The sequence below is a fragment of the Tripterygium wilfordii genome, chromosome 13, assembly GCF_013401445.1.
Source record: "Tripterygium wilfordii isolate XIE 37 chromosome 13, ASM1340144v1, whole genome shotgun sequence".
NCBI lineage: Eukaryota > Viridiplantae > Streptophyta > Magnoliopsida > Celastrales > Celastraceae > Tripterygium > Tripterygium wilfordii.
Window position 1 is genome coordinate 3,288,283 of NC_052244.1, and position 25,395 is coordinate 3,313,677.

At 37.4% G+C, this 25,395-nt stretch overlaps 1 protein-coding gene, 1 long non-coding RNA gene and 1 pseudogene across 2 annotated transcripts; all 3 read left to right on the forward strand.

The window, feature by feature from the left end:
* The first annotated feature begins 1,509 nt into the window (after nucleotides 1–1,509).
* On the forward strand, nucleotides 1,510–2,219 carry LOC120013881. Its single transcript, XR_005471493.1, has 2 exons — nucleotides 1,510–1,605; nucleotides 1,917–2,219. It is a non-coding gene; the product is annotated as an uncharacterized LOC120013881 (long non-coding RNA).
* Nucleotides 2,220–9,698: 7,479 nt separating this feature from the next.
* LOC120012436 lies at nucleotides 9,699–18,852 on the forward strand (annotated as a pseudogene).
* A 1,530-nt stretch (nucleotides 18,853–20,382) lies between these two features.
* Nucleotides 20,383–24,305, forward strand: LOC120011808 (putative disease resistance RPP13-like protein 1). The gene is made up of 2 exons (XM_038862932.1): nucleotides 20,383–22,974; nucleotides 24,001–24,305. The coding sequence occupies exon 1, from the start codon at nucleotides 20,386–20,388 to the stop codon at nucleotides 22,915–22,917; it is 2,532 nt and encodes an 843-aa protein (XP_038718860.1). The 5' UTR covers nucleotides 20,383–20,385; the 3' UTR covers nucleotides 22,918–22,974; nucleotides 24,001–24,305.
* Nucleotides 24,306–25,395: the final 1,090 nt, after the last annotated feature.

The following is a 25,395-nucleotide window of genomic DNA, read 5'->3' on the forward strand; positions in this document are numbered from 1 at the left end:
GAGTTGGGGGTGCCATTGTGGTCACTGGTTGCCGTCGTGAGAACTGAGTGGAGGTTGGAGAGAGATCAAGACTCGAGAGAAGCAGAGAAGACTTGGGGCAATTTTAAGTATTTTTATTGTCAAGCGATTTTTCGTGAAAATCATCGGCTCATGAGTTTTATGATTTTACGAGTTAATTCACGGTACCTCATGGTTCAACGTAAAAACGATATTTTTCATGTAAAAAATCGTGGACATCGTCTGTTCACGAATTTCACGATCGAACCGATAGGTCAATCCAGGTTTAAAAATTATGTTTTCGAACACTGCCATTTAAAAAGAAAAAGAAAATAAGGCTGATTGATGTAACATGTCAGAAAGACCCTGGAGCCCAAACACGGACCCTCCCAAAAAAACCTTCCAAAGCGAGTTTTTTTTTTTTTTTTGGGCGGTACCTCTTTTGATATGTGTCCCATGTCTTTTTGAGTGGGTCTCACGCCAAAAGGTAAGGGTTTTTTTTTTTAAAGTTTTTTTTGCTGTGGGTTCTGTATCATGATGGATATATTTTTTATATTTCTTTTTTGTGGGTTTAGGACTTTTTATTAAATATATTTAAATATTGTATATTATTAATATTAAATATATTAATATTTATATTAAATAGATTAATTTAATAAAATGAAATAAATATAATAATTAATATTTATATTCAAATGAAATAAATAAAATTTTAAAAAATACAAATAACATATATTTTACACAATTTAACTGCTAACAACAGTTAACAACTCTATCAAAATTCTAAGAATGAGAGATAGCCTGGTTGGTCAGGTTCTTTGTCCAGGACCTTGAGGTTCAGAGTTCTATTCTTACCAGGGGCTCACCAGGGGGTTTGGGATTTGGGTAGTTTTCCATCCGTTATGGTGGCCTTCATGCCCCTTGGGCATGGCTTAGCGTGTGTGTGGCCTGTGGACCCTTCAAAAAAAAAAAAAAAAAAACTCTATCAAAGTTCTCATAAGCTTATTTCAGAGCTTTAAGTTTAGTTTTTTTCAGTTAGCGTTGAAAATCAACATAACCGCTTTGTCAAACACACACTCTTTATGTCGATGGCAGTGAGGCACAACGCTATCGACTCCATCGTATTAGACTCTGTTTAGATGGGCGGATAAGACTCCGTATAATATAAAACTATCATCTCATGAAGTTATCATGTGTTTAGACGATTTTTAAAATAAAAAATATAACTTTATAGAAAAGTGATTCTTATACGATGTCAGTCATACAATATCAAAACACATTCGATTAGTTTTTATTTTATATGAAACACTTAGTATAAAAAATAACATATCAAATGACAAAAAAGACTCTCACTCTCATTTTAATTGGGGGTAATCTAGACATATTATTACAAATATTATATTATACAAGCCTAATTTCATATTCTTTTCAAATATTTGATAGGATTAAATTATACATCAATTTATAAAATGATTAAATTATACATTAGATAGAAAAATTATAAACTCTAATTTCAATATCATAATTTACTTGCTCTCATTGATCAGACCAAGACAACTTCCATGGCAAATCAAGTGAGCTCAGCCTCAACAATAAGCAACCTTTCAGGTACTACGCCATGTGTCAATGTTTTTAGTTCCGAAACTGATTGGTTCTTTGATACAGGAGCAACCGATCACATGGTATGCTCAACCAGGTTTATGTACTCCAGCACTCCCATTTCCAATCGTCATGTACATTTGCCAAACCAAGCTCTTGCTCGTGTCACCCACATAGGCACAATACGGTTCTCCGAAAATTTTATCCTATATAATGTGCTTTGTGTTCCCTCTTTTCGCTTAAATTTAATATCTGTCGCAAATCTTACCAAGACTTCCTCCTGTACTGCTACCTTCACTAATCATCTTTGTTTCATTCAGGACCGACACTCGGGGAAGACGATTGGGACGGGCATTGAGCGAGAAGGCCTCTACTACTTGGATATCACGAAAACATCTGGGTGCTTCTCTGTTTCGGCAGCCGTCTCCACCAATCCTGATCTTTGGCATCAACGTCTTGGTCATCCTTCCAATAAGAGTTTGCAAGCTCTGTCTTTACTTACCAAGACTATTCCATTTTGTTCTGTTGATAGTTGTTCAATTTGTCCCCTTGCTAAACAGACTCGCAAACCTTTTAGTTTGAGTTCTATCAATACAAATGCAGTTTTTGAATTAATTCATGTTGATATATGGGGGGGTTACCATACACCCACACTCACTGGGTCAAAGTATTTTCTTACCATTGTTGATGATTTTTCGCGATGAACATGGGTCTATTTATTACTTCGAAAATCCGATGCCCGTGATTCTCTCATTACATTCATTAATTTTGTTGCAACGCAATTTTCATCTCGAGTAAAAATCGTTCGCAGTGACAATGGCCCTGAGTTTTCCATGCCCCAATTTTTTTCTGACAAGGGTATCCTCCATCAAACCAGTTGTGTCTCTACTCCACAACAAAATGGAGTGGTTGAACGTAAACATCGACACCTCCTCAATGTTGCCCGAGCTCTCCTTTTTCAAGCCCATCTACCCAAGCATTTTTGGGGTGATGCAATCCTCACTGCTACATATCTCATTAATCGAACACCCACGCCAGTACTTCACGGCCGAACTCCGTTTGAAGTTCTTTTTAACAAACCACCAACCTACTCTCACCTTCGTGTTTTTGGTTGTCTCTGTTTTGCCTCTACTTACCCTCACCGTCCAGCCAAATTTGAGCCTCGCTCTGTTCCCTGTTTATTCCTTGGTTATCCCTATGCCACCAAAGGTTACCGGGTATATGCATTAGATACAAGAAAAATTTTTCTCTCAAGAGATGTCATTTTCCATGAACATATTTTCCCTCACTATCCCCCAATTCCCCACCAAACACATCCACCCTCCCGACTTCTATCCACTCCTCCTTATGAAGATTGGACACCTGCCCCACTCATTTCCCCACCTGAACCAGACTCTCCTCCTACTCTTGTCCCCACACCAACCCCCATCCCCGATTCTGATCTTTCTTCTTATGCCGTTCCACAACCTATTGCCTCCCCTCCCACATTGCCTCCCTCTCCTCTAGTCTCTCTTTCTCCTGCACCACGGTTGCGTCGATCAACTCAAGCACCCAGCTATCTTCAGCATTACCACGTAGAGGCTTCCTTACCGTCTCGGTCTCTCCCTTCGTCCAACTCAGTGTCGACTGACCACAAAGGTATCTCTTACCCTTTATCTACCTGTATTACCTATGATAGACTCTCTCCTACACACCGTGTTTTTGCCGCTTCCATTTCAGCTGTCAAGGAACCCACTTCCTTTGCCCAAGCAATTCAGGATCCCAAATGGCGTGCTGCCATGGATGACGAACTTCATGCCCTCACAGCAAATGGTACTTGGTCTCTTCAATCCTTACCTTCAAACAAGAAAGCTGTCGGCTGCAAATGGGTTTACAAAATCAAATTCCTTCCTGATGGCACTATTGATCGCTACAAAGCTCGTTTGGTTGCCAAGGGTTATAGTCAAATTGAAGGGTTCGACTATCGGGAAACTTTTGCACCGGTTGCCAAGTTGGTCACCGTCCGTCTTTTACTTGCCATTGCTGCCACCAAGAATTGGTTTCTTCGCCAACTCGACGTTAGCAACGCCTTTCTTCATGGTGATCTCGACGAGGATGTTTATATGTCTCTTCATCCCGGTTTCGGACAAAAAGGGGAGACACGAGTATGCAAGCTACACAAGTCTCTATATGGCCTCAAGCAAGCTTCTCGTCAATGGTTTATCAAACTGTCCTCTGCTCTCAAACATGCCGGTTTTCATTCCTCCCGATCAGATCACTCATTGTTTGTCCGAACCCGTGGGAATTCTCTCACTGCCCTACTTGTATACGTGGATGACATTATTTTAACTGGCGATAATTTACAAGATATCGAAGACACAAAGGCTCATCTCATGCAACATTTCAAGTTAAAAGATTTGGGTGATCTGAAGTATTTCTTGGGATTGGAAATAGCGCGATCCACAAAAGGAATTGCTCTTTCTCAACGAAAATACGCACTTGAAATATTAGATGATTCTGGATACTTGGGAGTCAAGCCTGCAAATTCACCAATGGAACAAAATCCATCACTTAGCAAGGATGAAGGCGAGTACATTAAAGATCCTTCTTCTTATCGCCGACTTGTTGGGAGGCTAATATATTTAACCATCACACGGCCAGATTTGGTGTATGCAGTGCACATCCTTAGCCAATTTATGAACAAGCCTCGGGTCCCACATCTAGAAGCAGCCCACCGAGTCTTACGCTATCTTAAACACACGCCAGGACAAGGAATTTTTCTTGCTGCAAATAGTTCATTACAGTTGAATGCATATTGTGATGCAGATTGGGCCCGATGCCGAGACACACGAAGATCTACAACAGGTTTTTGTATCTTCCTCGGTCACTCACTCGTCTCATGGAAAACTAAGAGGCAAACCACAGTATCACGCTCCAGTGCGGAAGCAGAATATCGATCTATGGCATCAGTTGCTTGTGAAATAACTTGGCTTAAATATGTTCTACATGATTTGGGAGTAAGACATCCACAGGCGGTCAGATTGTATTGCGACAATAAAGCGGCTCTTCACATTGCCTCCAATCCTGTGTTTCATGAGCGTACTAAGCATATAGAGATAGATTGTCATCTTGTGAGAGAGAAGATACAAGCTGGGACAATTAAAACCTTTCACATATCCACATTGAAGCAGCCAGCAGATATATTTACCAAATCTTTGGGTCTCCCGCAATTTTCAAATTTATTATGCAAGTTAGGAATGATCAATATCTATTCCAACTTGAAGGGGAGTATTAAATATTATTCTCCTACTGTTGTCGCTTGACTCTTACCTATAACGTAGCTGGCAATTTTATACTAATATTCCTCCATTAATCAAGCAGCTGATTATGATGACTGGATCAACGGGACAGAACCGCTAGCTGGCAACTTTATGCTAATATTCCTCCATTAATCAAGGGGAGTGACCAGACCTTGATTGATTGTAATCATATGGGTTGACTGTAATATTTAGAATAGGAAAACGTATGTCATAGAATGATCTCACTCTTGTATATAACATCGGTTTACATCATAATGAAGAAATACTTTTTACAACAATTACGTTTCTTTACAGATAAGTTGTTCTTCTCTCATTCTCCTCCATCACGGCAGATTACAGACTACAGAGTCGCATACTCCATCGCCTAGACTCCCGCTGTGAATTCAAGACAGATGTTGAGCATTATCAGGCATGAATTCAAGTCTCAAGGCAGTAGAAAGCTCAAATTCAATAACCCAAACTATACTACACATCTAAATGGAAGGATGTGAGCTGAGATGCTGATCCTGGGCTGAAGAGAGAGATCGAGACTCGTCGTTGCCTTTCAACCTTAGAGTTGGGGGTGCCATTGTGGTCACTGGTTGCCGTCGTGAGAACTGAGTGGAGGTTGGAGAGAGATCAAGACTCGAGAGAAGCAGAGAAGACTTGGGGCAATTTTAAGTATTTTTATTGTCAAGCGATTTTTCGTGAAAATCATCGGCTCATGAGTTTTATGATTTTACGAGTTAATTCACGGTACCTCATGGTTCAACGTAAAAACGATATTTTTCATGTAAAAAATCGTGGACATCGTCTGTTCACGAATTTCACGATCGAACCGATAGGTCAATCCAGGTTTAAAAATTATGTTTTCGAACACTGCCATTTAAAAAGAAAAAGAAAATAAGGCTGATTGATGTAACATGTCAGAAAGACCCTGGAGCCCAAACACGGACCCTCCCAAAAAAACCTTCCAAAGCGAGTTTTTTTTTTTTTTTGGGCGGTACCTCTTTTGATATGTGTCCCATGTCTTTTTGAGTGGGTCTCACGCCAAAAGGTAAGGGTTTTTTTTTTTAAAGTTTTTTTTGCTGTGGGTTCTGTATCATGATGGATATATTTTTTATATTTCTTTTTTGTGGGTTTAGGACTTTTTATTAAATATATTTAAATATTGTATATTATTAATATTAAATATATTAATATTTATATTAAATAGATTAATTTAATAAAATGAAATAAATATAATAATTAATATTTATATTCAAATGAAATAAATAAAATTTTAAAAAATACAAATAACATATATTTTACACAATTTAACTGCTAACAACAGTTAACAACTCTATCAAAATTCTAAGAATGAGAGATAGCCTGGTTGGTCAGGTTCTTTGTCCAGGACCTTGAGGTTCAGAGTTCTATTCTTACCAGGGGCTCACCAGGGGGTTTGGGATTTGGGTAGTTTTCCATCCGTTATGGTGGCCTTCATGCCCCTTGGGCATGGCTTAGCGTGTGTGTGGCCTGTGGACCCTTCAAAAAAAAAAAAAAAAAACTCTATCAAAGTTCTCATAAGCTTATTTCAGAGCTTTAAGTTTAGTTTTTTTCAGTTAGCGTTGAAAATCAACATAACCGCTTTGTCAAACACACACTCTTTATGTCGATGGCAGTGAGGCACAACGCTATCGACTCCATCGTATTAGACTCTGTTTAGATGGGCGGATAAGACTCCGTATAATATAAAACTATCATCTCATGAAGTTATCATGTGTTTAGACGATTTTTAAAATAAAAAATATAACTTTATAGAAAAGTGATTCTTATACGATGTCAGTCATACAATATCAAAACACATTCGATTAGTTTTTATTTTATATGAAACACTTAGTATAAAAAATAACATATCAAATGACAAAAAAGACTCTCACTCTCATTTTAATTGGGGGTAATCTAGACATATTATTACAAATATTATATTATACAAGCCTAATTTCATATTCTTTTCAAATATTTGATAGGATTAAATTATACATCAATTTATAAAATGATTAAATTATACATTAGATAGAAAAATTATAAACTCTATTTGGTGGGTGTTGATTGGAGTTGGTCCGCTTTCCCAATCCGCCCCACCAAACAACCCATATAAGTTGGGCGGTACCACCCACATAAGCTGAGTAGTACTGCCCAGCAACAACAAGCTCCCAATGGGAGCTTATTGTAGGGCAGACAACTTTTGGGCATGGGTCCCATGCCCACATGCTTTAGTCAATTTTTTTATTTTTTATTTTTAAATTATGAGACCCACCTACTTTAGATTTAAATAAAATATTTATATGAAATAAATTAAGGTAAATTAATAATAATTATAAATTAATATTTATACTTATAAATTAATAATTCTTATAATAAATTAATAATTGCTATAAGAAATTAGTAATTCTTATAATGAATTAATTATCCATTCTCAATAAATATTAAAGTAAATTAATAACTATTATAAATAATAAATTAATAATTTTATAATAAATTAATATTTATTCATTAATAATAATTATTACAACAAAAAAAAATTTTTCACACCTTAACAATTAACAACAATAAATATTTCATCACTTATTTCACAACTTTTTTTTCTTTTCATAATTTAACTGTTAACATTGAAAATTAACAATATCACTTTATCAAATGGACACTATATCATCCCATACGGAACTCCAAACGGAGCATAATATTTTGAATGGAATAAGTGAGGGTAAATGAATTAGTGAATTTCTTTCTTCCTACGCCGTGGTTTTCTCAACGCCGTTACGCCACAGCCATCGCCGCTGTAACCTCCAGTGCCCCTCCTGAATTAACATCGCAAGCTATTTTTTTCTTCTCACACAACACCACCGCGACAGCACATATAAGTTGGGGGCAAAGTCCTAATGATAGTCCGTTTAATCTTGAAGTATTGAGTAGGTATACTGAAATGACTACCATTTATCACTAAAGAGTGGATTGAATTGCTCTAGCAATCCCCCTCTGTAGGATTTGGATACTTCAGTGCACGCAGAGACGTGTAATTTGGTGTTCAATCGAACTTGGTGCAGAACTGTTAGGGCATCAATCCACCGCACAGAACTAAAATGGGCGGTGAATCCGCACAGCTGGTGGGTGATACAATATAACAATACATCAAGAAACAAAGTCAGCTGTGCACAGCAGTGTCCGTGACATCGAAGCTGCTGTCCAGGATGCACTGCTCCGTGAACAAGTAGGCATCGTTTCCTTTCGAAGATTTTGTTTTAGATATTTTTACAGCGATCTTCATTCATTTAACGGTTGTGTCACCTTTTGTTTCTGTTTGTTAGGAAATTGCAACCCAGAAAATCATACAAGGTCAAAGGTTTGTGCTGGCTTTCTCTAAATGAATTTTGCTAGTGTTTTGAACTAGAAATCATTTAAGTTTGAAAAATTGGTGCTTATATGTGTGTTTAGAGGGGTAGGAGTTGCCGGCGAAGCTCCAAATATGGGACATTTTTCGGATTCTTTTTTCTTGACTCATTCTTAGACGATTGGATGGGTAATGTAAAAATGTGGCTTCATGGTTTCTTTAGTAACTTTTAACAGCATTAGCTTATCTGCCTTGTAACTTCTGGTTGCACCCCTTTGGTGCTCTCTCTAATAAAATTTTATGCTTTTAGAACGAAGACTGCTTCGAAAATCAAATGGGGTCATTCATCAAAGCTAGTTCCTATGCACTCAGCACTGGTCCTGAATGAGCACCTGATACTCACCAAACCAGAGAGGAAAAACACTCTTTATCCCTTTGTTATATTGAAATTCTTTTTTTCTCGACTCATTCTTACTCATTTGTAGACAATTGGCTGATTAGTGTAAAAATGTGGCTTCATGGTTCTTGTAGTAACTTTTTTAACAGCATTAGCGTATCTGCCTTTTAACTTCTGGTTGCATCCCCTTGGTGCGGTCTCTAATAAAAAAATTTTCTTCTAAAAAGAAGAGAGATTTTAAAATCTAATGGGGTCATTCATCAAAGCTAGTTCCTATGCACTCAACACAGGTCCTGACTCCTGAATGGGCATCTGGTACTCACCAAACCAGAGGAAAAACATCCTCTAAATCTCTTTCTTATATTCTTTATATTCCCAGCGATGGGGTTGTAAAGAAACTTTCATGTTATGCATTCAATCACCATGCAGATAATTTTTATCCATTTTCATTTAGGTGGAGGCAAAAGACCCTACAAGTTGTGCTTCATCTTTTTATAATGAAAGAACTGGGAAGAGTCAATGGGAAAGGCCTCTGGGAATGCCATGTAGCATACCAACTCAATCATATGTTTCTCTTATCAAAGATTGGGTGGAGGCACAGAATGAAACAACTGGTATGCTGTGTTTTTTTAGATGCATCATCTTTATGTCGTATCTTGCAAATATTTCGTAGGTTTTGTTATCAACTGATGTTTCATCATTTATCTTCCATTTTTTTCTTTAATGCAAAATTTTTCTTATAGAGGGCCGCCAATAAGGTGAAACCCCAGAAAGAATGATACAAAGAAAGTCAAGCAAGCCTTTTGTTGACAAAGCATTTCTTGACTTTGTGAATGAAGTATTTATTACAAATAGTTCACTTTCCCCTATAAACTTGCTTTCTACATGCAGGTCATTGATATTGCTACAACACGAAGACCCATGTATCACAATGGGAGCGCCCTGAATCATTTCAACAGGCTGCTTTGCAACATGCACACAGCAAACGGTCTGGAAGCTCTACAAATGGGAGTTCTGTGCATCCAGTAACCGAGTTGCAGAAGTGCATCTGTGCATGGCATGTGGTGGTTGGGGAGTCGACCTTGTGCAGATGTGGGGTTATTGTAATTATTATACAAGGTACATGCACTACAACTCTAATCTGGAACTTTCTTTCCTTTGCCTTTTGTGTTGTATGTTACATGCTTTTTGTGAATATTTGGCACCTCACATGTAATGTCCTTCATTTTGAACTTTTACTGAGGGTCTCCTCAAGTGCAGTATGATCTTTGAAATGTCTTTCGTGCTCCGATGAGATTTAAGTCACTGAAAATTTTTGCAGTCCACTTTTTGTTTGAAATTGCAATTTCACAGTTTATTTTTCCTTGAATTATTGCATTTAAGAAAAATAGTACGTCACCTTGTCGGATGATTCGATAATTTCTTATGAGGTGGATATGTGGCAAGCCGGCAACTGCTTCACCTAAAATGTATAGTCCTACACTTTGCAGCAGTAGCAAGGGTATCTAGGAAATCCGTATTATCAGGTGAGTTGTTAAACACTTAAACCTTTGGCATAACGTGGATGCAATCGCTTTTTCCTTGAACCAGGTTCAAAGTACGTTTCCTTTCAATACTGAACAGTGGTTTTTCCCTGGGGGTGAAAGAAAGGATAAAAAGTAGGGCAAGATTCGAGAAGAAATTAGTGGAGAGCGATTATCTTACAGAAGGTGGAAAATTAGCACTTGTAAAAGGTATATTAGGGGGAAAATCCCACTATCAGTTTACCGAGATTTGATGTTTCCTATGTCAGTTTATGTTGTATGTTTCTTGAAGAACATTCAAAGGAGATGTAGTGGGATTTGGTGAAGTGGTATATAATAGAACAACCTAGGAAAATAGGAGGCTTTGGGGGTTCAATCTCTTTGAATCTCTTGTAGGGAAGTGGTTATGGAGAGATTCAAACAGAAGCTCAAGCTTGTGGACAAAAACTATTGATGCTACATATGGTGCGATGTATAAGGGGTGGACTTAGAAAGAAAGAAGTCTTAGTTAGTCGGGTGGAAAGAACATAACTTTTTAAAAAAAAACGAAGAATGATAGAATGTAAAACATAAAGTTAAAATCATGTATAGATTGAAGACATGACAAGTCACATCATCAAAGGCTATCCTGCATCAGGGGGCTCACTTTCTTTCGTAGAGTGTTCTACTTTGAGAATTGGTAATACACTAGTATTACCGTCTTGGAATGCCCAATCCATGTTTTTGAAATCTATCTCATGTCTTGTAGAAAAATTGCATGGATCCCGGTTTTCTTCAATTGTCTTCTAACCCAACTCTTAAAACATTCCTTACTATAAGGACAAATGGAGCACAGTCTTGTACTATCAGTATTCAATATTCTGTCCTCATTAGTCATTACATAGTTCGGGAATACATAAACTTCTAGTTCTTTTTGTCTTTTTTTTCTTGCAAAAAAAAATCTTCCTGACTCATGGATCTAGTTTTGAGAAATATATAGATTTGCTTAAAGCATAAGCAAATTGAGAGCTTTCTTTTCTTCCAAATACTATTAATGTAGAGTTCTCAATCTTCCACAAGCCCAGTACTTGACCTTCAGAACTAATGAGGACACAAGTAATGCTGCATATACCAAAGAAAGTTATGGCAAAATGGCTACCAAGCAGAGGTACTTCATCACACTCACGTTTTTAAGTATTTTATAGATTCCGCACAACTCTAAATGCAGTTCAGATTGTCCGTCCGACCAAAAATTCTTGTAAAAAATGATATGATTTGGAGATTTTCTTGGTTTAGCATTTTTGTTGGAACCAACTTCTGCTCATGCTTAATAGGATAATGCTTGAGACCCCCAAAAAGTGACCCCTATTTAATGTGGAGCGTTGAATGTGAAGTGGGTCCTACATTTTTAGTCAATGGCTATTTTAATGCCACATAAATTTGGGGGACTTTTGGGGATCAAATTTTGGGGTCTCTAGCATTATCCTAATAAAAAGGGAGCTATAAAAAGGGAAGCTTCTTTTTTATTTGCTGATTGAGATAAGAGACAATTACAAACAAAATTTTCCCTACTTTCGCAATTGAAAGTTTTTGCAAAATTAAAATTTGTTGATGACATGATATGGAAATACAATGTTAAGGATGCAAAAATGGAGGAGAAGGAGGAAAAAGATAAAGAATTTAACATAAACGCTTGATGCTTTGTGTTAAGAACCAAGCCAGGTGCGGCGCCCTTACACACACCTAGCAGGCCCATTCCTTAACCAATCACACAAGCCCAGCACTACCTAGAAAACTTGTTGGCTGATTGAGGAAGGCATTTTCCCTCCTTATCAATGGATCATAAGTCTCCTATCTAAGCAATGTGGGACATTTATATCACTTTGTTTTCAGGTCTAATTGGAAACCACCAAAGAGAAAAGGGAATGGAAAGGGCAAAAGGCGTTCTTTGTCCGAGGATGATGAGTTGGATCCTATGGAACCAAGCTCGTATTCAAATGCTCCCCGTGGCGGCTGGTATGCTATCTATATCTTAGAGCAAATGCAATAGGGCATTTTTGTTGGGCCAACAAAAAATCTCACTTCTATTACCCAAAAAGTCAAGCTAAACACGTATTCCAATACAACCACATCAACAAAACACATCTCCCAATATAGTCATATCAATAAAACACAAATTCCTATATATTATCCCTTCCCATTCAACATGGAGGCATGAAACAACATTTCATGCCTTCATGTTGTCCCTAACAAAACTACACCAAAACACAAAATCTCAATATATCCACATCAACAAAACACATCTCCCAATACAACCACATCAACAGAACACGCCTTCCAATAGAGTCACATCAATAAAACACAAAATCTCATATTTTTGTTGGGTCCAGCACAATTTTACCATTGTGGTTGCTCTTATTATATTTGTTCAGTTAGAGTTTCTTCTTGAGGTGCACAATCTTACTAATCCATTAGCAAGATCAGGGTTGTGCTTTCAAAAATAACTTTACATTTCAATTCTGCAGGGTGGTTGGTCTGAAAGGAGTGCAGCCACGAGCAGCTGATACCACTGTCACGGTATGCTAAGTGTGTTTTTCAGCACCAAAAAATTTTCTTTTTCTTTGCAAACTAGCATATAGCTAATATTACATCACTATACATAATTGGCAAAAGCTATTCGTATAGAAGCAGAACTAGTCAGCTTGAAAGCTATGTCGAAGATAGTTAAATTTGCTCGAGATTGAACACTCTTAATAATAATTGTGTGCTATCTACTATGCCAATTTATACAATGCAAACAACCAAGCTTCCGGTTGCCATTTGTAAGAGTCTTGAACAGTGTTGTCGCCAATTTATCTGGGGATCTCATGGAGATACAAAACGTCCTCAATCAGTTAAATGGGATGAGGTTTGTAGTTACCGTAAGGATGGTGGATTCAGTTATAAGAGGTTAATAGACCATGATGATGCGTTGCTTTTAAAGCAGGGATGGCCAATGATAACTAATGTGGATTCGCTTTGGGTTCGGATTGTTCATCACAAATATGGTGTTGGGGATGAGAGGATTCCCATGGTGCTGACAGGGCATGCCGGTTCTAATCTATGGAGAGGATTACAGCGTGCTTAGCCTAATTTGATAGAGGGTATTCAATGGGCTATTGGAGATGGAAGAGTTGTGAAGTTTTGGGAGGACATGTGGATTGGTGATGGATTGGTTCTAGCTAATTTTGTGACTGACCCGTTACTGGATAACGAGTCCCTACTGGTTGTAGCTGAGTTTGTAAACAACGTAGGTATGTCAAATTGGCCAGCGATTCACGGTAGGCTCTCTCATGATTTGTGTGCGAGGATAGCAGCTATTTTTCCTCCTTGTGATGGTGCTGGTCCAGATATATTTTTTTTGCAGTGGAGATATAACTGGTAGATACACTTGCAAGTCTGGGTATATGTTGATAACTCAGAATAATACTGAAACTCGTGAATGTTTACTCACTAACAACGAGAGACACAGGTTGGGTATGGATACTGATTGTGCTTGTTTTAGATGTGTTAACTAGAGTGAAACCTGCTTGCATGTTGTCTAGGATTGCTCTTGGGTTATGTCACGACCCAAATAAGGCACGTAATCGGCACAAGTCCCCAATGGACTGGAACCCACTGAAGTCAAGCAAGCCTCAGAATAGGGCCAATAACACATATGCTCGAGTACGAAATTAAATACAAGGAATGTCTTAATTGTGTCTAAACGGAGCATCTAATATCAAAGTTTAACATGAAATCTGAGATACCATTGAATATTGAAATGCCCGCACATCAAACACCGAACTCCTCAGAGTTGCATAATAGCCTAACAAGCTAAAGTATGTCCTGACCCAGCTAGCTCAACCCTATCTGAAAAATGTAAACAAAGGAAGCGTGAGTCACAAGACTCGGTGAATAAACCGTGACCTAAACAATTCAAAGGGGACAAGTAACAAACTGAAACACGGAGATAATAGGTTGAATAGAGAACATATCAGACATAACCAAATGAGGAAACTACAATACATATTCAAAACATATATCATGTCATACAGATTTAGAAAGAGATCATACCAAACACACTCGGATGGGAGGACCATCATACAGAATCAATTAGAATATCATACAACACTCATAGTGCCAAATTTCAAACCTCAACACCTAAAAAGTGTTGTATACAAAATCGGGCACTCTCACAATCCCATCAGAATAGATCACCACATGTAGGCCTTCACGGGTGGCTAGCATCACCCTTGCTAGTTGAGGCTAACTCGGTGCACCAAGGGTAACGTCTACTGTCGTTAGCACACAGTATCCTGACAGATAGTCACTCCCGAGTAATAGAAAATCAACTGTATCGATCAGACAAAACAAGAGTCACAATAAGATAATCTTGAGTTATAATCGGAATCAGAATCACATAAAGGAAATATTGTGCCCCTGTACACTTGGTAGCAAGTCCACTCAATAGCTAGTCCAGGCCGTCACCGAAGTCCTTAGGCCCCGCCCACTCAAGCCGGGACCACAATGCAATAATAGACTGAATGAAAATCTCCAACTGAACAAACAGGCTGATATCAAAGAACATCACGTTTAACCAAACCGAATTTGAATGAGTATAGAAACTAGTGTAGAATCAGAAGGCATATAATCAGACTCATATGACATGAAGATCAGAAATAGGATCAGAAGAACGTACATAAAGCTAATACGGAGCCAAAACATCAATGGATTGAATTCTGAAATAGAATATGTCATGTAATGGTAAGCAAATAACTTGCAACTTGTCCCAGAAAATATTTGAATCAAGTGTCCAATAAGGTTAAACTGATATCAAGTCAAAAGATATATTTCGGAACATAAGTGTGCGCAATGTATTGGATAAGTTGCTATTCAGTTGTTCACTTACCGGATAATCAGCTATCATGCTATTACTTCCATGTCCCTCGCGTAATCGTAGAACCCACCGGACAACAAGTCACCTAAGATGTAGAAGGATACATCAAAATATCTATCAAGGTTCCAATTACTGCTAACAAATTTACAAAACTCCAGCAACATAACAGTGCCTATAGCTGAATCCCCAAAGTAAATATTCACGTCAGTTTCGAAACTTCAATTATACTATCCAATATGCCCCAACCCAAGCTTCGGTGATTCAATTCCAGATATTCTTTACCTTACCCAATCTAGCCAATAATTCTAAATAAATTTAAAATGAGTGAATCTTTATTAAACCAAGTTTACTCAATTCCACAGTCAAGACTCAAAACCAAAGTACAATTATTTTCCTTCATCAGTTAATACTTTGATGCACCTTGTGGTGCTCCTTGGGCTGACTTGTTGGCTAATGTGGAGCTGGAGGAATAGGTGCTTATTTGAGGAAGGCTTTATTGTTCCTCCCAATCCTTTTTGGATTTTCATATTATTTTGCAGAAACTGGAAAGCTTTAGGTATGCTGCTGATGTTGTGGGTAGGTTGGTAGGTAAGAGGAAGGTTAAGTTTGAAAAATTGGTTCGGTGGATCCCTCCGGAGGATGGGTGGGTTAAGGTGAATACGGATGGAGTTGTTCAAGCTACGAGGAACCGAGCTACAGCTGGAGGAGTGGAGGTATTATTAGAGATAATTCTGGAAATTCGTTAGCAGGGTTTGCCATGAATATAGGCTTGTGCACTACGCGTTGTGCTAAGCTGTGGGGTATTTTTGTTGGTTTGAAGCAAGCTTGGGATTTGGGCTGCAGGAGTGTAGTTGTGGAAGTGGACTCCAAGCTGGTTGTTGAACTTCTTACCAGTTCCTCTTATCCGGTTAATACTTTGATGCACCTTGTGGGCCGTATACGGGTGCTTATGAACAAATCGGAATGGCAGGTGGTGATCAACCATGTTTTTCCGGAGGCTAATCAATGTGTTGATAATCTTGTTTCTCATGCTTTTAGTTTACCTATGGGTATTCATTATTTTACAACTCCCCCTTCTTCTGATTGTAATGATCTTATCCTAGTTGGTATTGTAGGGGTTGCCTACCCGAGAATTTTTTTGAATAAAGTTGTTCTTCTGTTACATATAAAAATATACAAATGTCACGTAGTACAAATGTGTTATTCAGTTGACCAAATGAAGACCGATTGGAGGATCAGATTCGAGCAGTGATTGGACGAGATAGAAGCTTGAGTGAGATAAAGCAACCAAACAGTTAACGTCCAAGTAGCAGTACATGACAGTTATCCAAATACCCCGAGAAAAGTGACCAACGTTGGAGTTATATCCCAAAAGAAGTGGAAGAGTATCAAAACGTGGAGAACACGTGTCAGCCAAGGAATGACTAGTTATTCAACATTACTGAGCAGTTAAGAGAACGTGGGACACTTGGCAGCCAATCAATGGATCCAATTGTAAATATCAGTGTTAACAGTTTTGTAGAACATGTATATAAGCCTAGATTTTAGATTTTTCAAAGATTGATCAATCAAAGATTCAAACAAAGCATGTAATTTCCGTTTCATAACTTTAAATACAATCGCCATTTTTATTTTTTCTTCCTCATGTGTTTGAGCCCCTTGGAGGTCACCCCCTTTCTCGCATTTGCACCCCTTTTTGGGACTTTGTTCCTGCACACATCGTCTGATCTCATTTATTCGCAATACTCGAATCCCATCGCAAACATCTTCCTTTGGATTAAAAAAAGAAGAGGTGTTAGTGAAGCTAGCTTACACTGCGTCCCTGCTCCATGATTAGGAAGTTCTCTTGAAACTTCAAAGTTGGCCAATAACTTGCTTTCAGGCAGGGAGTGTCTTTTGTTCCAACTGCATTTGTCAGAGGGGATGAAATTTTAGGAATTTGTGCAATGTGGCTGACTTGCAAGATTGGAAAGTTTAGGAGCGGTAGAAATATGTAGAAGTCATAAATAGTTGTGGTTAATACGTATTAGGGAGCTCAGTGGTCCACTGTGGAGGAAACTGCTCTGGAACCAATTTATGGTATCAGGCTAGTAATCTACCCACAGGCTGTTAACATGGTTGGCTATCTTTTTTATTTATTGAAAAGGGGTACCAAACCGATAGTAGAGGAAGGGTTACAGCACTAGCAAGGTCCGAGAACTCTAGCGGAGAGAGTGAATAGAAAAATCAGTTCTCCAGAAGTCAAAAGTGGTTATATTATCCTTGACGTGTTTACATAGTATATTAAAGTGGTGCATCCGCAACACTCAAAATTTCTTAAGCCATGTCTGCATTAGGTGGTATGCAACTCAATTCATTTTGATGTTCAATAGGAAACAAATTCCATTATGTGGGTTTGTTTTACAATTATTCAACAATGTCGCCAGGGGCGAAGCCAGGACATACTAGTAGAGGGGTTGCTGAGATGGACACTAGATTTTATGTCGAGACGACCTGGATTTTTTTTGAGATTATCTATTAATTATATCATTGAAAGTACGAAAATGACATTAAAAATCAAAAGTTTATAAAATAGGATAAGTAATAATTGTCACATGTGTTGTTGTTTCAACCATTTGAACATAAATTTTTGCAAGAGGGGGGTTTAAATTGAAAATTCATGGGGTCTTTTTTAAAATTATTATGTACTTAGCCTGAACTAAAAATTTTTGAGCACGTAGCTTTGCTCCTGAATGTCGCATCTTGCCTCATTCTTATAGGCTCCGTTTGGCACAGCGGAAAAATTGATTTTCAATGCTAGCGGAAATGCTGTGAAAAATATGCTGAGCTTAAAGCTGTGAAATATGCTGTGAGGTGTTTGGTGAAATAAAAACTGACGCTAGCGGAAAAACTGTTGAATTAAAGTATTATAATATTAGTTTTTTATATTTATATTAAAAGTAATCTAATAAATATAATTCTTATTAAAATTAATTTTAAGTATTCATTTAATTAATCAAATATAATTTATATTTAAAATTAATTTGAAGTAATTTTTAATTAATCAACTTAATTTTCTTACATTTATTGTATTTTTTAATTTATATTTAAGTAATCAATTAATTTTCTTATATTTATTGTATTTTTTAATTTATCATTATGTATTAAAATTAAACACCTATAAAATTAAAAGTCTTAAATATAAATATTTTATTTGTATTTTTTAAATTAAATTAATTTTATTTTAATATTAAATTTACTGTTATAATAGTTATAAATGCATAAATATAATTAATTTATTAAAAAATAGTTTTATTTAAACCATTAAACACAATTAAGTGGGTCCCATTAATAAAATAATAATACTTTTATCTAAAAAGTGTGGGACCCACACATTAAAAAAAATTTTTAAAAAGCTGCAGCTTTTTGGCGTGGGTCCCACGCCAAAAAGCTACAGCGGCAAAACCGCTGTACAAAAGAAGCTCCCAATGGGAGCTTCTTTTGCGCCAGCGGATCCGCTGGAAATTTCCAGCGGATCCGCTGGCGCTTTTCGCCTGTTTGGCATGACGGAGCCGCAAAGCGGCTCCGTGGGCGGCTCCGCTTGTGGAGCCGCCCTGCCAAACAGGCAGATAATGTTTTATGTTGCTGTGAATCAGGGTCCTCTGTTTCAATAGCGTCCATACCCATCACTAGGAGCTGTCTGGCGAAAGAATGCTGAAATCACTTCACAAACCAAGAAATCCAACTCTCATTATGCGCCTGTATCGAAGAGAGGGGATGGGAATGATGGACTTGGTGGTGCCGACTGAGATTGTTGAAAAAACAATGTAAGTAATGGAAGAAATCAAAATATTACAGACTTTGAGGTGCGAATAATTCGCTATCTTAAAGACAATATTTGCCCTCACACGAATTGTTGCTATTGGGTTGAAGCAAATTAGTCTTCAAGATACAACAAAGTCTAGCATTCTTCAGATAGAAAAACTGGAGAAGACTCTTAGGAATTTGTATGAAATTGTACTGAAAAGTTGATTATGTAATTGAAGAAGGAATGCTTGTATATATAGGAATGGTGACACATTTTCCAAATAACGTGTCCTTTGGTGGAATGACACATTTCCCAAATGATACCTTTTCAAAATAACATATCTTTTGATTAATAAAACTTCATTGATAGTTTTTAATCAAAGGTTGCAATGCTTGGCTTAAAAATTCCAAGGGATGTTTGTTCTTTTATTAGAAAATTAACAAGAAGAATAAATCCTTTTTACCTCCATGTATATCCACCAATCTCTTTCCTTTTTGTATATATTACAACCTTGCATATATATTTGTATAAATATATATTAGAGATTGTGATGTTAATGGAAGAAACCTAACCTACGCTTTTTGTTGCATTTATCCAAGTGAAGTGATTACTATGTTGGCTTCTCGGTGCATGTTGAGAATGCTCTTTTGCCAGCAATAGCAGACGACGTCAAATAGAGTATTTTCTGCTGCAGCCTGTACCCCCCACTGCTGAGCAGACGTGATTGTCCGTTTGCCAAACTGAAAAACGATTTTCTGCTTGGAGGCTTTCTGTATATTTTCATCACACTCGTGCAAAGTCAATAGTGTCATGCGAAATATAAGGTTCCCCCCTTTGGTTAAGTACTGGGCTGGCTAGGGTCATGCGAATTAATTATACATGTAATTTGCTTGATTTTGCAGAATTTTGCTATTATGTCAAGTTTCCTTTTTTACATCTTCTCTCAATATTCCTTCTCTTTCCAGGAAGTCAGGAACTAGCGCCAAACTGGAATTGGGCTGAATCCAGATCTCTCAATGGGCTGAATAATTGGGGCCCACAGAGGGTAATTGTTGCTCTTACATTTCCTGTCTTCTTTTTTATCTTTCCATTACTGTCGTTGACCATGATGACTTGACTTGTATATAGCAAAAGCAAAACTCAAAGAGGAGGACCTCCCTGAATCTTGAATTCCAGTGATTGGTAGTGATCCATTCTTGGCAACATGGACTCAGCATTTCAATCCGGCTTTGCTTCTGCATCTCTTGAAGTACTCTTCGACAAGATCGCCACTTTTGCCATTAACGAGATAGGCTTAATTCTCGGAGTGGAAGACGAGCTGGAAAAGCTGGAACGGACGCTGAAGCATATTCAGGCTGTAGTGGACCATGTAGAGTCCCAACAATTGGCTCACAAGTCATGGAGACTCTGGCTCCAAGATCTCCGGAGCGTTGTCTATGACGCAGATGATCTGCTCGATGAAATCTCCTTGAAGTTCTTGAGATTCAATGCTGATGGATTGGCCAACCGTGCTAACAAAAACCAGGTGCGCAATATGCTTCTCTCATCTTTCAATCTTAACGTACCTCATGAAGTGAATAAGATATTGAAGAAGCTTGAAGATGTTGCTGGTGAAATAGACACTCCTGTCATGACTGAAATGATGAAATCTAAGAGGCGTAAAATAACAATGAATCGATGCTATACTAGTTCCTTGGTGGATGAATCATCTGTGGTTGGAAGAGAAAAAGATAAGGAGGAGATCTTGAAGTTGTTGCTGCCCATGAATGGTGCTAGAGAGGGCACTGTTGGTGTTATTTCAATAATGGGTATGGCTGGAATTGGAAAAACCGTATTAGCTCAAATTGTCTACAATGATGCAGAGGTAGTGGAAAAGTTCGATTTGAGAATGTGGGTTTCTGTTTCTATAAATTCTGATGTTATGCAAGTGACAAAGTCCATTGTTGAGTCAGCCACCGGAGAGGTTTTGATGCTATCAAATCTTGACCCGATGCAACTGAGGCTTTGTAAAATAATCAAGGATAAGAAGGTTTTGTTGGTGTTAGATGACATGTGGGAAGAGAGCATTCAAAATTGGGATGTCGTGAGATTGCCCTTTAGGGTTGCGGCCAAAGGAAGCAAAATTTTGGTGACTACCCGAAGTAAGTTTGTTTCATCTGTTGTTGCCACGGTACCTGCATATAACTTGCAGCCTTTGTCAGATGAAGACTGCTGGAAATTGATCAAACAAATGGCTCTATCAAATAGGAATTGCAGCGAACTTGAAAATTTAACTATGGTTGGTAGAAAGATAGCTGAAAAATGTAGTGGGTTACCTTTATCAGCCAAGACTCTTGGGAGTGTGTTAAGCTTGACTTTGCAAGTAAAAGAATGGGATGCTGTGTTGGGGAGTGAAATATGGGACTTACCTCAAGCTAGAACTCACATATTTCCTGCCCTTTGGTTGAGTTTTGATTCTCTGCCTTCTCATCTAAAAACATGCTTCATCTATTGTTCTGTTTTTCCATGCAATTACGATTATGAAAAGGGACATTTAATCCAATTATGGGCGGCAGAAGGATTTGTTCAAGCAGAAAGAATGAGAAGAATTGATGACATCGGAAGAGATTACTTTGATGACTTGTTAGCGAGGTCATTCTTCCATTTTTCTCATGTGAATGATCTTGGTCAAGCAATTTATAAAATGCATGGCCTTGTCCATAAGTTTGCTCAACTGATTTCTACAGATTTATGCTTCCGATTGGAGGATGAGATCTCGAACTTGTTACCTGTGTACAGACATGTTCGCCATTCATCTTGGCTATGTAAAAATTTTAAATCCACCACATTGGAGGTTCTCCATAAATATAAGGGATTACGGACATTCATGGTACATAGCATTGGATGCCAAAATGCAAGTATTCCTTACTATTTCTTTGCACACCTGCCACGTTTAAGAGTGTTGAATTTGAGTTCTACTGGTATCTCCGAACTTCCAGAATCTATCGAGAATCTAGATCATCTTCGACACCTTGATGTTTCTGAAACATCTATTGTGAAGTTGCCAGAGTCAGTCACAACTCTATATGGACTGCAAACTCTTAATCTCAGTGGTTGTAATCAGTTTCTTCAATGGCCCCGTAATATGAAGAACTTGATTAACCTTCAACATCTTTATTTTTTAGATATGAAGCATCAGCTGAGTTCAATGCCATCAAATTTTGGAAAATTAACAAAAATTGAGACTCTCTCTGCATTCATTGTGGGAAAAGGTGAAGGATTTCGTATCAGTGAACTTCAGAATATGAGAAGCATTCAGGGATCTCTCTGGATTACGAATTTGGAAAATGTGGGAAATGTGAAAGAGGCCAAGGCTGCAATTTTAGACAACAAACTGTACTTGGTGAAGTTAGAGTTGGAATGGAACAAAGCACCCCATGCCTCTCACCATCACAAGGTTCAAGCAGGAATACTTGCGAGTCTTCGGCCTCATAATGCTCTAGAAGAGCTACGGATTACAAATTATAGTGGTTTCATGTTTCCTAATTGGTTGAGCGATCCAGCATTTTCCAAACTTGTGACTCTTTATTTGCGCAATTGTCGGTATTGTGGAATTCTCCCTTCACTTGGTCAACTGCCAGTACTGGAAGTACTTGACATTGATGCAATGTATGAATTAGTCAGCATTGACCATGGTTTTTGTGGTTCAGGACCTTCTGGTACAATTAAAGGCTTCCTATCATTGAAGTCGTTGAGATTTCATGATATGCCAAAATTGGAGACATGGGAAGGTTTAAATGCCATGGACATGCCTTGTCTTCATCATCTTATGATTGAGGAATGTCCACTCCTGGAAACCATACCTTCACTTCAGTACCTTACTTCCCTTGAAGAATTGGAATTTAGCCAATGCAGGGATCTGGCATTGCCAATGGGACCACTACCTGATTCACTTAAAGAATTGATTATCAACGAATGCGATTTTCTAAGAGATAGATGCAGAATTGAAGAAGGTGCAGATTGGGGTAAAATCAAAGACATTCAAAGGATAGAGATAGATCACAATGAAATTTCACTCCTTGTATAACTCTTAGGATAAAGGAACTGAAAGCAGTTGCATCTCAAGTAACATGGAACTTCAATGGTATGTTTTTCTAGATAAAATCGAATCTTTATAAATTCATATATGTTTATAAGCATAAATTTTCGACAGCCTCTGCCTATCTTCATTTTCTCTTTTTCAAAAGGTCATCTCATACATTGCAACAACTCACACTGGTATGTTTTAAAAGTAGCAATTTTGTTGATGTGTTTACTATGTGAAACTTGTTGCTTCAGTTATATCATGGTTAGATTTGTGCCACTCAGGGTACAGTTAGAGCTGAGTTGTTGATTTCCCAGTTTATCTACCAGTTTTGATGATGCATTATTTAGTACCCAAAGCCCAAAGTGTGATTAATCCAAGTACCAAGATAGCCCAATTGCTTCTCTCTCGTGACCAATTTGTTAAAAGCAGGGTTGGTAGGCATCATCAGACAGCTTTAGTATTTTGCGAACCTTGTCTTAGTTTCTTTCTGATTCGTGTATCTCTACCCTAGTTTGGGCAAGAGTTCAATTGGTGTTAGGGTTCTTCGCATAGGTTTGTAATCTCCTTATGACCTTGTTGTCTGAACTCATTGCAATTACGCGTATTAGTTATCTAAGGGTATGCATGTGTTTGCTGGAGACTAATTGTGTGTGAGGTTTTTGGCTAAAATCTGAGATGTTTGCTGCCATTATGGTGCTTGGGCTTGGTGTTGAAATTCAGAAACACTTCAAATGGATATCAAGCTGATGGATCTTGTTCCTTGATTAATGAGAAGCTTTTGGTGGATGTATCAAACATGCATAAGAACAATATAGAACATCATACCCTATCACCAAACGCAACAAATGCGGAGAAAAACAAGGTGGAAACACATAAACCCAACAAGCTAATTAACAATACATATACAGTAAGGGATGGCAGGGGAATAGGGAAACCAGGAGCCATAGAACATCTAGAGCTACAAGAGGAGGAAGATTTCATGGGAGGGGGGTTCTAGCAGCAGTGAAATGGTTATTTATAAAGTTTGAGGTTTTGAATTTGTGTCCAATTAACTTCATCTTATTAACATTTTATTTTTTGCAGGTTGAATCAAGAACATATATGGATACCTCGAATACAAGACCAGCAAGAGGTGGAGGACAAAGTAGGAGAGGAGCAAAGGTAAGCAGGGAGACAAATTTAAAGTGCAAGGTGGTGTGCCTTGAGAGTTTCAGAGACCCACAAGGCACTCAAGAATCTAGGAATGTTTCTTGAAATAATGTCAATGAATAAGCAGAATGTGCAGTACTGTAGTTGCATGTTTTGGATTAGTAACATATTTTGGAAAATAGCATTGTACTGTACTGAATTGGAAGATTATTAGGTGTGTCTTTTTGGCATTTTGGCTACTGCAGATTATGTATGTAATAATGTGTTTGCTATGTTAGAACATGTTTTGGATAATATTCTTATGCTATACTGAGTTGGATAATATTCTTATGTTAGAACATGTTTTGCAGATTGAGTTTGGCTATTTTACATTTTTTACATCACAGTTCGGCACGTCATCACTTAACAGACCATGTAATTGTTGATCGTAAGAGCAACCACAATGACCCCTCTTTCTTGACCCATATGTACTATCTAATGTCCCTTTTGATGGATCAATATAAAAAATGAGTTTCAATGGTTGAGATTTATTGTCTCAAATATGTTGGGCCATGAAAGCAAGCATGGATTTTGAATTACCATCTAGCTTGCTTGCTTTATTCCAACATATGAGTCCCACTCAAATCACACTAATAACTACATCAAAAAAATAAAAAATAAATACTGGGCCCACTTTTATTATATTAAAAAGCAAGTCAATAAACCATTGTATCAATACATTTTGTTGGCTTAACTAAATCATCAAAATATATAAACACATCAACAAAACATATTCCCCAATGCATTTTGTTGATCCCAACAAAACTACACAATTGTGATTGCTCTAAGTGACTGAATATTAAACGCGCTTGATGAAGTTTTTTATCTAACTTATTGTGGCATGTAATGAGTGTATTTGTGTGAGCCATTTGCATTTAAAATGAACTATTGAATGTATGACACATCAAGTTGGAATGATGACTTTAGGATATCAAAAGTTCGAATACCTAGAGGAACAATTCGAAAATTAAGTATCACATTTATCTGGAGTCTTGTTTAAATATATTTAAAATTAGACTTAATAATATTAAGAGATTATTATTTATTGGCTAATTTTATATGAAAAAGGGTGGTCTTAGTTTATGAATGAAAAACCTTAAATTAAGTTTTTCGCCAGTAAAAAAAATCCTTAAATTAAGTTTGATGGGAAATATTTCAATATACAATAATACCTCAAATGTATAAAATTTAATACCTCAAATACAATAATACCTCAAATGTATAATATACAATAATACCTCACCCGCCACATAATTACAAAGAATAAGAGAAAGAAAATACATTTTTTAA

Excerpts from the sequence above, each read along its gene's own strand:
- LOC120011808 (XM_038862932.1), top strand. The coding sequence starts at position 20,386 with ATGCTTCTCTCATCTTTCAATCTTAACGTACCTCATGAAGTGAATAAG.